At 36.6% G+C, this 16183-nt stretch overlaps 1 protein-coding gene across 1 annotated transcript in view; it reads left to right on the top strand.

Moving 5' to 3' along the window:
- LOC104874067 (cyclic AMP-dependent transcription factor ATF-1-like) overlaps window positions 1-14495 on the top strand; it is an 18030-nt gene extending 3535 nt beyond the window's left edge. The window contains 3 exon segments of the mRNA XM_033757756.1: window positions 13555-13661; window positions 13779-13879; window positions 13881-14495. Coding sequence (XP_033613647.1) covers window positions 13555-13661; window positions 13779-13879; window positions 13881-14495 — 823 coding nt within the window.
- Window positions 14496-16183: the final 1688 nt, after the last annotated feature.

Below are 16183 nucleotides of genomic sequence, written 5' to 3'. Positions count from 1 at the left end.
GGAAAGGTAATAAGGGAGAGGAAAAAAATATGAGAAACTGAAAAAATGGAAATAAAGTGTTTGTAAATGGGGAGGGGAGGAGGGGGTGAAGGGAGGGCAGGGACAAGGGGAAAAAATGAGAATCAAGACCTATTATGTAAAGGTACAGAATCCCATTGATGAATGTAATTGTATTGTATACCTAGACTGTACCAATAAACTCAATAAAAAGAAAAAAAAATTGATGAATATTATCTTTCTTTGGGAGGTGTTCAACTGGAAGCACAGCCATAAAATGAATGACAAAATTTCAGAAAAGGCAATTAATAAGGCTGCTTGTAGGAGAAGCTAAAATAGGAGAGTTCATTATGTTAGATGAAAGAAAATGGTTAGTTTTTATGGCATCTAGAAGCAGAATAATAATGTAACAGGGATTTAGCTCAGTGGCACCGTGCCTGCCTTGCAAACACAAGGTCCTGAGTTTGATCCCTGGTACCAGGAAAAGCAAAACAATCAGATGCAGAGAATAGTTGAGTCTCTAATATGGTGGCACATACAATTGGAATCATTGGGTGCTACCTACCAAGGTATGAAAACTGTTGGACATGATGAAGGAACTTCCATAATCCATACCCAACCTTGAGGCCTGGTAGTTTAAATATGTCTCCATACTTACATTAAGACTTGAAGTACCCACACACTGCTGCATGGCAATGAATTGCATCAGTGTTTTAAAAATAAATACTGATTTATGCCAAGCAAGGTGATGCATGCCTGTAATCTCAGCAGTTGGGAGGCTGAGGCAGGAAGATTACCATGAGTCAAAGGCCAACCTAATTTACAAATTGAGTTCCAGGCCAACCTAAACTTCATAGTGAGATGCTCTCTAGCAAAAAACAAAAAACAAAAAACAAAAACACCACATAACAAAAAAACAAAAAATACTGATTTAAATAGGTAAAATATATTCACAAATGTTTTGTAATAAACAATAAAATGATACTACAATCAGAAATCAAATTTTAAAATGGGAATGGTAGTACATGCTTATAATCTCAGAACTGGGGAAGCTAAGGCAGGAGTACTGCAAGTTTTTGGCCATTTTGGGCTACATAGTGAGTTTGAAGTCAGGCCAAACTACATAGCAAGACCTTGTTTCTAAATAAATAAATAAATAAATAAATAAATAAATAAATAAATAAATAAATAAATGGGTTAGGGATTTAGCTCAGTGGTGCCATGGCTGCCTTGTAAGCACAAGGTCCTGAGTTGGATACTTGGTACAAAAAAAAAATTAAGTTTTAAGAAAAATAAACAAGAAAATATCTGATTCTGGCCTTTACTATGAAAGCCTAAAAAAAAAAAAAAAAAAAAAAAAAAAAAAACCAGTAAAAGACAGAGAATACAAGTAGAGACAAATAAGTTGGAAAATGTTGATATAAACAGACTTCACTCAGGTTAGGGAAAAAAAGAGGGGCCAGAACTTAGGATATGGACCTGGGGACCTAAATCATATTTTCATGCAGTATTACTGGCAAGGGAGCAAAATCAATCTCAAGGCCTGAGTGTATCCCTCAGTGGTGGAGTGGTTGCTTAGCATGTATGAACATATGGATTTGATCCCGAGCATAACAAAAAGACTGACAAAACAAAATAAAACAAACAGCTACAGGGTGCATGACAGCCCAAGCATAGAATTCTTGGTCTTGACAAAAATGCTTATGCTGCGAACCTGATGCAAAAGCAGAAAAGAGCCACTGAAGCTGATGAATGATGTGGAAAGAACATGTCCAGGGCCATGGAGAGGTACTGCCATTGGGCTCTTTTGTTGCCTGTCTCCTTGGTGTCCTGGCACTGCAGAAGATTCCAGAACCTGGGGAGGTTGCAGGCAAGTGCCAAGAATGAACAAAGGTAAATTTCCACACACCTGGTAGAATTGGGAATAGGAACCACTAAGCAGCAGCACTAGGGTTCTAGCCAGGCAGTCTGCTTTCTAATCACTGCATTTTCCACTCGTAAACTTCCAGATACCTCTATTGGAGTTTTAGTGTGTAGTAGAATTTGATGGATAGCTGTACATAAAGATTCCAGTTTTGCATTTAAAGTGTAGATTTACTGGGCAGCATCCACCCAGCCATGGACTGCAAGTTTTCCAGTACTTTAGAATCTAAGCAGAAGCATCTGATTGGCTCTATCGCATGGATGGGCTTGCCCTTACTCCATTCTCCAACCTTGGAACTCATCTATTCAAAATGGCAATTCCATAAGATGGAAAGTGTTTCGTTCTACTTACAAATTTGTCGATAAATACTTAAAATGTCCTAACCACATAAATGATGGAGTCACTCAAATGACCTAAGCAATTTTAACAAAAACTCTGGGAGGGAAATATTATAAATCTTTATTGATCTCATTAGTCTTACTAAAGATTAATGTGTCACAACAGTAATTGACCTTTATGTCACATATCTTCCTGTAGACACAAATAAAATATGCCAAAAAGATGTTAGTGGCTACCTTCAAGCCAAAGAGAGAGCCATCACATCTGCCAGTACCTTGATTTTGGGCTCCAGCTTCAAGAACTATGAGTAAACTTCTAGTGCATAATCCCATTACCTGTGGTATTTTGCTGTGGCAGCCCTTGCAAGCTAGTATGTATATCCAAGGCCCTCTGTCTCTCATGATCAATATTCTGAATCTTTTAAATCTTCCAAGTCATCACAGGTATAAACATATAGACATAGGCATAATTCTTTTTTTTTTTTTTGGTACCGGGGATTGAACTTGGATCCTTGCGCTTGCAAGGCAGGCCACCGAACCGCTGAGCTAAGTCCTCAGCCCTGCATAATTCTTTATATCCCAAACTTATTTGGTTTTACTAATTTTATGAGCAAGAGCTCCCATTCATCTTGTATATTAGGAGCTACTCCCTTAATTTCTGAAATGAAATAGATAATCCAACTTTTCAGTTAAGCCAGAGATATATCCTCACTAGACTGCGAATTACATTTCAATCTTTGAAAGGAAAAAATTTAATTAATTAATTTGTAATACTGGAGATTGAACCAAGGGCACACTACCACTGAGCTATACTCCCAGTCTTTTTTATTTTTATTTTGAGACAAGGTAAGTTGCCCAGGATAGTCTCAAGCTTGCAATCCTTTTCCCTCAGTCTCCCAAGTGAATGCAATTGCAGGCATGCACCAGTTTGTATGGAAAATTCTTTACTAATCCTATAAATTTAAAAAATTCTTTCTGTGAAAGTATTGAAAACATTGTCCAATACTCCAGACTATCAAAAGCATAACATGATTATGTTGATGAATCCCTATCTTTATTTACCTTCAAAGAAAATAGAAGCTTTGGAAGAGTAGTTTCACTAATTTCAGACTTCTCAGAGAACTCCAGAAGCATGTTATTGTCACATTGCATTCGGTTTTTAGAAATTATAGGATCAAGTATTTATAAATATTACATTTATTTATTTATTTGGGACTGGGGACCAAACTCGGTCCTTGCACTGGCAAGGCAGGCAGCAGAACCACTGAGATAAATCCCTGGCCCTAAAAATGATATTTTAAATAAGATGAAATGATGTTAATATTTGGGAAACTACACTGTTCATCATTACAAAAATAGCAGAATATATGTAGTGAACATAAAATTATTTGAGAATTCCTAGAGGTGCATTAGTAATATTCTTGTTGTAAATACTATTATTAGAAAAACAACTTCCTAAATATAGCAAGTATTTTGAGAAGAAATATGATTTAAGGAAGGAGATTAATTTAATTATTCAGTTGCATTAATCATGATGATATTTAGAGTGTGGTAAAGCAAAGTAGATAGTTTGTGCAATCCCAGGTTGCACACTGCCACTTTGTGAATTACCAAAAGATGCTTGCTTTAATTGCATCACCAGTCACAGTGGTCATTCTCACAACAGCAGCTGTACTCACGGGTATGGCACTCTCACAAAGGCATTCTGACCTTGATGAGTGCTGACTCCACTTTGAGCTTTCTTTGCCAGTTTCTGTAGATCTCAACTCTTGCACAGCTTTTAATAGGTTCAGAATAGAGCTGAAGTGGAATCTTCAGGAAGGGATGCTCCTCCCTTCTGTCTAGGAAAGGGTACTATAAAATTTCTAATTTACATGCCACATGGTGTGTGTTCCTTTGACAGACATAAAATCATGACAAGCAAATTAACCAGAAAACACTGACAGAAAGGGACTATTTTGCTAAAAAAGGAAGCAACATAAGTCAGTAACATCACTTTACATGACTAAGTGTATCACCATGCAGTGTAAAAGAGACACTGTAGAGGGTTCATAGAAAGCTGATGTATTTAAAAGTCAATTGGATGCTTATCTTTTATTTCCAAAGGGATTTGGTACAGTGTAGTTATCTTTGTGCTATTTTCCCAGGAGGCATGACAATTCTAAGTAATATGAGTCTGATCTAGAAGATACGAAAAAATTGTATTGTCTCTTACTTCTTTCTTAAAAGGAATGCTATGAATTTAAGCAGAATATGAAAGGCTATTTCCTTACACATAAATGTTATGTTCCTGAGTGATCAAGCAGTCATCTTTTATTGCTTGCTGGCCTGTAGAGTATTTGATGCACTACTTCCACAGTTCAAATATGTACAATGAGGCTTCATTGTTAATGAATATGTCAAATATTCCCCAATTTATGAGTATTCATCTGATTCTAGTTATTCAAAGTTTCTATTTCTTTTAAATTTACAGGAAGCACTTGAGACATAAAACTGAAATTGTGCTTATTTTATACCACATTTTTAAATACACTTGTTTCAAGAAAATAACTTTTAGTTCAATTTTCCTATGCAATCAGTCTTAGAACAGTTTTGTAACAGGCTGTGAAATAGATAAGTAGAAACTCAGTCAAACCACCCTTCAATATCTGTTGCTAACCTCAGAGGGTTAGAAGACAATGAATACTATATACCATTTTCATTTGTTAAGTGGTTATTGAGGGAAAACAGATGGGGAACATATATTTCCGATTAAACTCTGTTGTATTTGGTTGACATTTATCTAATGCATCATATTTTATTTTATTTTATTTATTTATTTATTTTGAGACAGGGTCTCACTATGTAGTTGAGACTGACCTGGAACTCACTATGTAGCCCAGGATGGAATTGAACTCACAGCGATCCTCCTGCCTCAGCCTCCCGAGTGCTGGGATTACAGGTATGCGCCACCACGCCTGGCTTGCACCGCATTTTAGATGATAGATCTTGTAACTATGGTTAAAGATAGCAAATTAATAGTTGTCACAGTTTGTCATTTTCTAGTCTGTGTCTGATGCTAGTGTTATTATTAACTGTACCGTCTTAGCCATGGTGACATGGCTGTTGTGATCAATTGATCTTTCTTGCATGCCAATACTTAGAGTGTCTGGGGACATAAACAATACCATAGTCCAGTACCAAAGAACTGGTGCTAGGACAATAGTCAGTAACCATTCATCCCCAGTAAATTAGAGAAAAAGGACATTGAGATTGACTGAAAACACAAAGCCAGGTATACCTAGAAGACATTTCTGAAAAGTAGTTATTTTCTAAAGAGTTCTCAATACTAATAATTAGTCTCTACCATAAGCGATTTATAAGCCTCAATGCAGAATACTAATAAACAAACAAACAAAAAGCAGACAATAAGAAAACACAGAAGCAAGATGCAACTCAGAACCCCCAACTCACTCAAGGCAAATCAAGGGGGCATTGAGGTGGAAGAAATAAAAAACCTCCTAGCTGAATTTTATGAAATGGTGGCAGCAAAAATAATAAAACAGTGCTGGGGATTTAACTCAGTGGTTCTGCCTCCTGCCTCACAAGCACAAGGACCTCAGTTTGATCCCCGCTACCAAAACAAAACACCAAAAAACCAAAACAGATCAATAAGTCTCTTCACAAAAACAAAACCCAGAAAATTAAAGAGATGATGACCACAATGTAGGAAATGATTAGTGAATCTAGAGTAGACACAGATAAAAAATATACAGGACTTTAGGAAAGTTATAGAAAGCATAAACGCTCAACATAGAAATGAACTGGATTCCATAAAACATACTCAAATAGAAATCCAGAAGATTAAATACAGTGGAACCTTGACTTACAAACTCAATTCATTCTCAAGGGATGGCTGCAACTTAGATTGGTCAATTGAAAGCTTCTCTACACAGCCTTCAAGGTCTTTCTCCTGTATACAGGCAGATATAAGTTTCCTTAGGCATATATTGACCTGGGATTTCTCAATTAAACCCATTCAGGAAAGTACGCTGTAATGTTCCTTCCAGAACTCTTTCAGGGTTAAATCTGTACCTAAGACCATCTGCAAGCACAAGTGGCTGGCATTCAAGTCATAACTCAAGATTTTGATCATAAGTTAAAACTAAAATTCTACCCATAAACCAAGTTGTTCAGATGCCAGGTTGGTCATAACTCAAGAGTCCACTGTATTCTAAGGAAAGTATATGTAGCAGAGTCAATCAGTGTGAGTACAGAATACCAGATCTAGAAGACAGGGTTGTCATTATGAATCATTAAGTGAAACAGCTCTTAAAAATAGCAAGGTGTCAAGGTCAGGTGTCTGAAGGGGGGCCTGGTGAGGTGAGGTTCCCAGCAGACACCACAAGAATGCAGGAACAAACTTTATTTTTAAATCATAGCACTTATAGTAATTTTTATCCTCTTACTGAGACATAGTGAGACAAAAAATTCTGAGTGACCTTGCAGGCCATGTGTCACAATCTGATTCATTATTATATAGCAAGCCCCTGTGCTAAATGAAGGGATTGTGTCCTCAGGTGCCCTCAGGTGTCGGCAGACATCTTGGCTTTGACACATTTCACAGTGGCCCCCTACAAGGGACCATAAAAAAAATCAATCCAATATCTGCTAGATGACACAAAGAATACTAATATAAAATGATTTGGAATCATTGAAGAATCAGAACATAGCACAAAGGGCTATGAAGTAATGTCAGAAAAATTTCCGGGCTTGAAAAAAAGAACTTCAGGTACAGATAAGTGAAGGACACAGAACTCTAATTAGCAACAATTGGAAAAAAAAATTAAAAAAACCCAAGTCACATAATAGTCAAGATTCCAGAAATCCAACAAAAGAACAAAATGTTAAAAGCTGTTAGAGAAAAGAAACAAAGCACCTATAAAGGAAAACACATCAGAATCACAGCAGACTTCTCAACATAAATGCTTAAGTCAAGGAGAGCTTGCAGTAAAGTATTTCAAGCCCTAAAAGAAGACAACCTCTAACCCAGAATGATGTACCCCACAAAATTATCTTTCAAATTGATGGAGAAATACAATACTTCCCTGATAAAGGACACCTGAAGAAATTCATGACCACCACACTAGCACTCCCAAAACTTCTGAAGGTTATTCCAGACAAAGACAATGAAGACAACAGTTCTGTGCAAAACAATAGAATGAATCCACCAGGCAAGGCAAGCAATTAAATAGAAGGGAAAGAAAGAGAACCAACAGCAAGAAAATGATATAACACGGATAAGTCAATACATATCAGTTACAACCATCAATGTAAATGGTCTCAATTCACCAATTAAAAGAAACAGATTGGCAGAATGGATCAAGAAACAAGATCCAACAATATGCTGCATACAAGAAACACATATAACTAAAAAAGAAATTCACAGACTGTAAGTCAAAGGCTGGAAAACAATACTCCATGTGACAGGGTCCCTCAAGGGTAGCAGGGGTAGCTATTCTATTTGCAGACAAAGCGAATTTCAAGCCAAGACTGGTGAAAAGAGACAAAGAAGGTCACTACATGCTTGCTAAGGGAACAATCCAAGAGGAAGAGATAATAATCATAAAGATATATGCACCAAATACCAGCTGAGCCAAGTATATAAAACAAACACTAATGGATATCAAAATCAGAAGGGCCAGGGATGTAGCTCAGTGCTTCCACCACCTGTGTCACAAGCACAAGGACCTGAGTTAAATCCTTGGTACAATAAAAAAAAATCAGATAAGCATTAATGCAATTGTAATAGAGGACCTCAGTACCCCACTGTCAGAAATAGACTAATGAACTAGACAAAAAAATCAACAAAGGAATATTAGAGCCAAACCAAACCTTTGAACTAATAATGGACTTAGTAGATATCTACAGAATGTTTATCCAGAAACAACAGAATACTAATTCTTGCCAGCTGAATACAGTACTTTCTTCAAAATAGACTACATACTAGGTCATAGAACATGCTTAAGTAAAGCCAAAGGAACTGAAATTATCCCATGCATATTATCAGATCACAGTGGAATGAAATTGGAAATCAATAGCAAAAGAAACCACAAAAACTGCATAAACACATAGAAATTAAATAACATCCTCCTAATCAACCCCTTGGTCACAGATGAAGTTAAAGAAGAAATTAGATTGTTTCTATAGTTAAATGATAAGGCCAATATGATATGCTGGAACTTATGGGAGGCAATGAAAACAGTCCTACAAAAGAAATTTATAACTGAGAATTGCTACATTAGAAAGACAGGGCAAACTCAAATAAATACCCTAATCTTGAACCTGAAGCTTCTAGAAAATGAAGAGCAAGTCAAACCCAAGGTAGGTACAAGGCAGGAAACTATAAAGATCAGAACAGAAATGAATGCAACTGAGACTGAGAATACAAAGATTTAATAAATTGAAGAGTTAGTTCTTAGAAAGATTAAATAAGATAGAAAAAACCCTAGTTAATTTTATCAAAAACAGGAAAGAAAAGACTCAAATTCATGCAACTAGGAATGAAAAGGGTGAAATCACAATTGGTCCTATAGAAATTCACAAGATAATCAATACCTACTTGAGAACCTGAACTCCAATAAGAAAGAAAACTCAGAAGAAATGGACAGATTGCTAGATACATAGGAATTGCCAAAGCTGAATCAAGAAGATATAAAAATTCTAAATAACCCAATATCAATTAATGAAATTGAAGAAGTAATTAAAAAGCTACCAACCAAGAAAAACCCAGAAACATCTATCACCAATTTCTTTAGAAAGATCTAACACCAATTCTTCTCAAACTCTTTAGTAGAATTGAAAAGAAGCAATAATGCCAAACTCATTGCTGTATCACCCTGATGCAAAAACCAGAGAAAGTTTCAACTAAAAAAGAGATCAACGGAAAAGATTAGAAATGTGGAAACAACTCCAAACACACTCAGCTCGCTTATCTTTGACAAAAGGGACAAACAGCTGCAGTGGAAGAAAGATAGCATCAGATGATGCTGGAAAAACTGGGCTTTCCACATGCTGAGGATTAAAACTAGACCCATATCTCTCACCATGCACTAATCTAAAATTGAAATGGATCAAAGATCTAATTATTAAAACAGAAACACTAAATCTGCTGGAAGAGAGAATAGGTAGAATTCTTGAAGACTTATGTGTAGGCAAAGATTTTTATGAACAAAACCTAGTCACATGGCAAATATTACAAAGAATAATCAGCTGAGATCACATCAAATTAAAAAGCCTTTACATAGCAAAAGAAGCCACCAAGAAAGTGGAGAGACAACCCACAGAATAGGAAAAAAAAATTTTATCAGCTATTCCTTAGAGAAAGGACCAATATCTTAAATATATAAAGAACTCAAAAAAATGAGATCCCCAAATTGACTCAATCTAAAAATGGGTATCTGAAATGAATAGACACTTCTCAGATGAAGTGGAAACAGCAAATAAATACACACACAAAAAAATCTTCGACATCACTGGTCATTTAAGAAATGCAAATTAAAAGAACACAGAGATTCTGTCTCACTCCACAAAGAGTGGCTATCATTAAGCAAGCAATTCAACCAATAACAAAGGCTGGCAGAGCTGTGAGGAAAAAGGAATCCTTTTCCAATCTTGGTGGAAGTGTGGACTGGTGGAACCACTGTGGAAATTCTTCAAGAGAACTAAACCTAGAGATTCCATTTGATCCTGCTAGTCCCCTTTTAGGTATCTTCCTAGTAATGGCTAAATCTTGGAAACAGCCCAGTTGCCCATCAACAGATGAATGGATAAAGAAAATATGGTTTTATATACAATGGAGTACTACACTGTCATAAGGAAGGGCAAACTTGAGACATTTTAAAGTGGATGCACCTTGAGAACATAAGTGAAATAAGTTGGACAAACATGTTTAGATTTTACATTGTTTCTTTTATGTGAGAAATCAGAGGAGTAAATGATGAAGATATATGATAGACATTGGGAAGTAGGATGAAAATTATTTAAATGAGAAAGGGAACAAGTGTGGGGTAAAGGGTATGGGAAGGAATAGGGATAAAAAAGAATGAAAGGAAAATAATATAACACAAGTTTTGTAAAAGGAAGAGGGGAAGAAGAATTTAAGGGAAGGAAGGAGAATGAAAAACACAAAAACAATGAAGATATAGTATATATAGGTACAGATTCTCCATTAATGAATGTGATCATTATGTATGTCAATAGTGTACCAATAAATATAAGTTCAAAAAATGAATTGAGTTGTTTAAATATTTGCTCCAAAATATCTAAATAGGATATATATCTGTTCCCTGAAATCTCAAGTAATTTATGCATTAAACCATTTAAGCCTCTTGTTTTGGGAAGACGATTCTTTGATCATTTTCTCAACTTCTGATTGAACTAATCTACCTAACCACGACTCTTCCTGGCTAAGTTCTCTCCCCTCAAAAACCATTATTTAAATAATGTAGCATACGAGACATAGGCAGGGCAGGACTCAGCATTCGCACAGCAAAAATGGGTGTGGGAACAAAACAGACCTTGTTGGAGACTCACTATCCTCTACTTATATCTGGCGTATTTCATTACCACAGCCCCTGGAAAGAAACCACTCACCAAACATGCAGGAGAATTCTCTGACTTATTACTCTTTTTCTTTTGGTAGTTTTTCTTTTGCTCTTTGTATTTTTTTTTTAATTTTTGTTTTGTGTTACCTGTTTGTCTTTTTCTGTTACATTTACCTATTTCTACTAACTTTTTCATTCTTTAGTTGAATTTTATTACACTTTTACCTCTTCGTCATCTTCCTTTTCCTTTAAATTATACTTTTCATTTTTGCCTTCCTTTGCCCCCTTATTTTATTATTACTACTATTGAGCTTTATTAATTTTTAGCTAGATAGCTGACTATGCTATTACTGCTGAATTGTTTTTTATTGTTCATGGTGGTATCTTTGTGGCTTTCAGTAGATATTTAGCATATGTCAATATATGGCTAGTATTTGCATCTACACTATTATTGCAGATCTCTTTCCTATTATTAAGGATAGTAGAGTTGTAGCTATTACTGGCTCTTCTTTTATGTCAATAACCTATTTGCCTTTGACTATTATTATTGTTGATGTCTTTTCTATTCTTTTGTTTGTTTTTGTTTTTTTGAGATAGGGTCTCACTATGTAGTTGAGACTGACCTGGAACTCACTATATAGCCCAGGCTGGTCTCAAACTTACAGCAATCCTCCTACCTCAGCCTCCCGAGTGCTGGGATTACAGGCGTGCGCCACCACGCCCGGCTTTTCTATTCTTAATCGTGACATAATTGTTGCTTTCAACTCATTTTTACTGAATGCCAATATCTTATTTGTCTTTGTATCATCAACATTACTGTAGTTCATTTTCTCCCCTCTAAATGGTGCTGGAGATCAAATTCCCAGAAGAGAGTTGGATGCTAAGAAGACCCTCAAATATTATGCAGAGCAGGTTGAAGAAGTACAAATGCCAAAACATAACCATCCACAGACATATCACAGGCAGACAAAATTTAACTAAGGAGATTGCCACAGTAGTGACAGGGTTTCTTTAACCTAACTGATTTTCAGCCTATAGTGGAAAAACAATAAAAGTGTGAGAAAGCAAGGCAACAAGATGCCTCTGAAAATCCTAACTCCCCAAGAGTTTGACTCATAGACAATAAAGTAGTAGATGGTATGAGCGAAGAACCGAGCTACCAAATGATCAAAATGCTTCAAGAGATACAAAAGAGCCAGGGATTTAGCTCAGTGTTTCCATTTCCTAGGGATTTAGCTCAGTGTTTCCATTTCCTACCTTGCAAGCACAAGGTCCTGAGTTCTATTCCTCGTACCAAAAAAAAAAAAAAAAAAAGGGAGAGAGATACAAAGATGCATACGATGTTTAATGAGTTCAAAGAGAATTTACTTAAAAAGATAAAGGATTTTACTAGGAAAATGTTTGATGAGCTCAAAGAAGGAAAGATTTATTTTTGCTCATAATTTCAGAGGTTTCAATCCATGATTGGCCCCCTTGTTTCTAGGCCTGTGGTGAGGCAGAACACTACGGGGAATTGAGGGCAAATGAAAGCTACTTACCCTTGGCAACCTGGTGTGAGGAAGTGGAAGAGGAACAGGAAGAAGGAGAGGAGGAGGTGAGTAGAGAGGGAGAAGGAGGGGAGAGGAGGGGCAGGGGAAAGAGAGTGAAAGGAGAGAGGACAGGTCAGAGACAAGATACAGACTGCACAGATGTGCCGCCATGCTCCTCTTCTTCCACCTAGGCTCCACCTCCTCAACCCTGTCACCTCCCAGGGACACTGTCATATTACCAGTCCACTGGTGGACTGATCCATTAATAAAGCTGGCACCCTCGTGTCGGTCCAGTCATCTCTCCAGGCCTCACCTCTGAGTATTGCTGCCCTGGGGACAGAGCCCTCGATACATGAGTTTTTAGGGGACATTTCATATTTAAACCATAACAGCAGTCAGGACCAGAGCCATTGCTTACAGGGCTTTGACTCTGTGCTAACCACAATTCACTCTCATTTCAAGCATTACTTCATTTAATCTTAACAATAATCTCATTTTACAGATAAGAAAACTGAGCAGCAGAAAAATTAAGAAGCTCAAGGGTGCAAGCAAATAAGCAACACACACAACTAGACATTCTGGTTTCAAATACTGGATTCATACATATGATGTGTGGCAGTATAATATAGTACCGTAGTGGCAATCCTATGGCATGGGTGCTGCAGTGGGCTGTTTGTTATCACTAAAAGCTCTAAAACCTCGTCATCACTAGTATAATGGGTATTGTGACAAGGACAGGTATCCATCTGTAATATTAGGGAAGAGTTTACAGACTTGAGGAAAACACAAAAGTGATCAGTCACCAACAGTAGTTTTGGGGAAAAAACAGACTTGTATAGAACTGCTTATAAAAACAACCATAGAAAATGTCTACAATGATAAATACACAAACTAAGAGGAAAAGGAATACAGTACAATTAGATAATAGTTCAGAAAAAATTTGTAACACATTATATTAAAACAGTTTCTAAGTAAACCAGTGGCTTAAACTCAAGATATAAAAATATAGGCAAGAGAAGCTGAGGATGCAAGCCTCCAGCAATTCCTTTACCCCTCCAAGAACCAGGCACGTAGACGCTGATCTAAGCCAAAGACAACAGCTCTAGGTGTGTCTCACCACGACAGAGCAAGGAGCTGTGTGGAGAGGACACCTGCACGTGACGACTGCCTCTGTGAAGCAGCCAGCAGGGGAATGTGAAAGAATCTTGCGAGAACAACACTTCAAAGGCTTCCACTCAACCTGCTTCAACAGTTCAGGGAGCTCATGCTTCTCTATCGCTCAGCAGATATCATTAAGAGGATCTGCACCAGTGACAGCTGTACCTCTTCCTGGAGAGCAAAGACAGGTTCAGCAGGTCATCCAGACAGCTCAGTCTTCTGTAATTCACCCACTTCACGTGCAAACGGTATCACCTTTATCAGAAAGTGCAGTCTCAGAATTCATCTGACAGCATAGGCTCCTCACAGAAAGCTTTTGGGATCCTAGCACGGTGGCCATCTTACAGAAAAAAATTTGAAAGACTGGTCTACTGAAGATACACGGAGAAGAAAAGGAGGCGCAGAAAACCTCGGAGTTCCTGCCATCACTTCTATGTCTGTTCCAACTCCCATCTATCAGACCAGCAGCGGACAGTACATTGCTATTGCCCCAAATGGAGCCTTACAGTTGGCCAGCCCAGGAACAGATGGTGTACAGGGACTCCGGACATTAACCAGGAACAATTCGGGCAGTACTCGGCAAGGTAGGACTCTCCAGTATGCACAGACCTCTGGTGGACAGCAGGTACTTGGGCCCAGTGACCAGGTAGTTGTACAAACTGCATCAGGAGATATGCAAATGTATCAGATCCGTTCCTCACCTTCAGGTACACATCACTGCCACAAACTGGTGATGACATCTCTGGGGACTCTTACATCTCAGACAACTAAGACAGATGGCCCCCAACTGAAGAGAGAAAAAAGGCTGATGAAAGACAGAGGAGCTGCTCTAGAATGTCGCAGAATGAAGAAAGAATATGTGAAATGCCTAGAAAATCAAGTTGCAGTCCTGGAAAATGAAAATAAAACTCTAATAGAAGAGATAAAAACTCGGAAGGATCTTTATTCTCATAAAAGTGTTTGATTCTTTAAAAAGAATATTTTTGTGGACGTCTCTAAAAAGTTAGATGGATTATTTTTGTAGTGGAGTTTTAGAAATTAAAAGGTCAAAAATGAAGCTAATAGGCTTTTGCAACTCAAAAATAAATGTCTTATCCAAGAGATTTGGTGACAGAGGATACAATGTAAAGTGACATGGAGGAAGCTACTGGCACAACTGGAAGCTTTGTAAAAATTAAATGTAAGAAGTAAGAAATGAACTTTCAGCAATTTGAACATTCTAACTAGTCATCAGTCCAAAAATGGCAAAGAAGTCATCTATCCAAATTCAGTAAATAAAAATTTTAAAAATAAATCAGTTTCCCCTATAGGTTTGCATTTCTGTTTCCTGAAATTTAGAGTACAGTTATTAAGGCAACTTTATGTTAGAGGCTATTTTGTTATGTAGCGAATGGTACCTTTATAAGAAAAGTGACTGCCAATATATTTTTATAGCTAATCTTTATAAATGTTAATGTTGAGTTTTTAACAATTATTTTAAAGGTTTATATAGTCTAGTAAAAAAGATTTTGCATCTCAAAGTATCACTTTTATAAATGAGAAGTAAAGTTTTCAAATTAGCTAATATTTGAATTATATGTTTTATATGCAGTTTATCTAAAATTTGAAATGCTGTCTGTATACCAGTGTTTAACCCCTGTACTCTAATTTGTATGCACTTTGAAACTGTACTGCAGAACTATCTATTGTGTGATTCTTATATAATACATTTTTTTTTTTTTTTAGACAGGGTCTCACTATATAGTTGAGACTGCCCTGGAACTCACTGTGTAGCCCAGGCTGGACTCAAATATATAACACATTTCATATTGTCTGTGAAATTAAAGAGTATTTGATAAAATTTGCTGAATACAGTATAACATACTATATATTCAGAGAAGGGAAACTTCCTATGTATAAAATAAATAAATAAGTCATAAAAGATTGAAAAAATGAATCATATACAATTGTTTAAGTCTCTTGAATGGGAAAGCCGTCAAAAGCTAAGAAAAGGAAAATGAAAAACCATAAATTGGGAATATCTTTATAATTCATGTCATAAAGAGATTGTGGAGAATGGGACATAAAAATAATTTTCGTTATAGATAGTAGAACAATGAGAACATTTGTCATTGTTTTGGCCCCAGAATTGTGCCTAACAAAATACAGACTGTCCTGGAACATGAGAACACTCTGTACTTGGTCTCATTCTTCATAACCAAGGATGTGGCTCCAATGACCTGTGGCATCTCCACCCTTACCACAAAAAGCACTCTGTCCCCTCTAGGCTCTAGCTCTAACCCCTCTCCTGTGTGCTGCAGGATGTCTCATGATAAATTCAATAAATTTCCTTCTGCACCTCTTCTGTCCTTGGTAAATTCTTTTTACTGTTTGTGTTACTAGACTTCTATCAAGTATAGCAAAGATATTTTCTTCAATATGTAGAGTTTCCAAATTCAATAATAAAATTACTCAACAACTCAATAGCTAAATACACAAATAAAACATCCACAAAATATAAACCAAATCTTAGAGAAAAAAATGAAAATACATATACGTCATAAAACAAGAAATTACATGTGGCTCTTGAACATAAGAAAAAGGATTTAATCTTATTCATTAGTGGATAAAAATGATATTGTTATATCATATTTCAGGAAATTACTAAAGTCA

Source organism: Fukomys damarensis, unplaced genomic scaffold (genome assembly GCF_012274545.1).
Source record: "Fukomys damarensis isolate Sample0158 unplaced genomic scaffold, DMR_v1.0_HiC HiC_scaffold_32, whole genome shotgun sequence".
NCBI classification, from domain to species: domain Eukaryota; kingdom Metazoa; phylum Chordata; class Mammalia; order Rodentia; family Bathyergidae; genus Fukomys; species Fukomys damarensis.
This window is presented reverse-complemented; position numbering and strand designations above follow the sequence as displayed.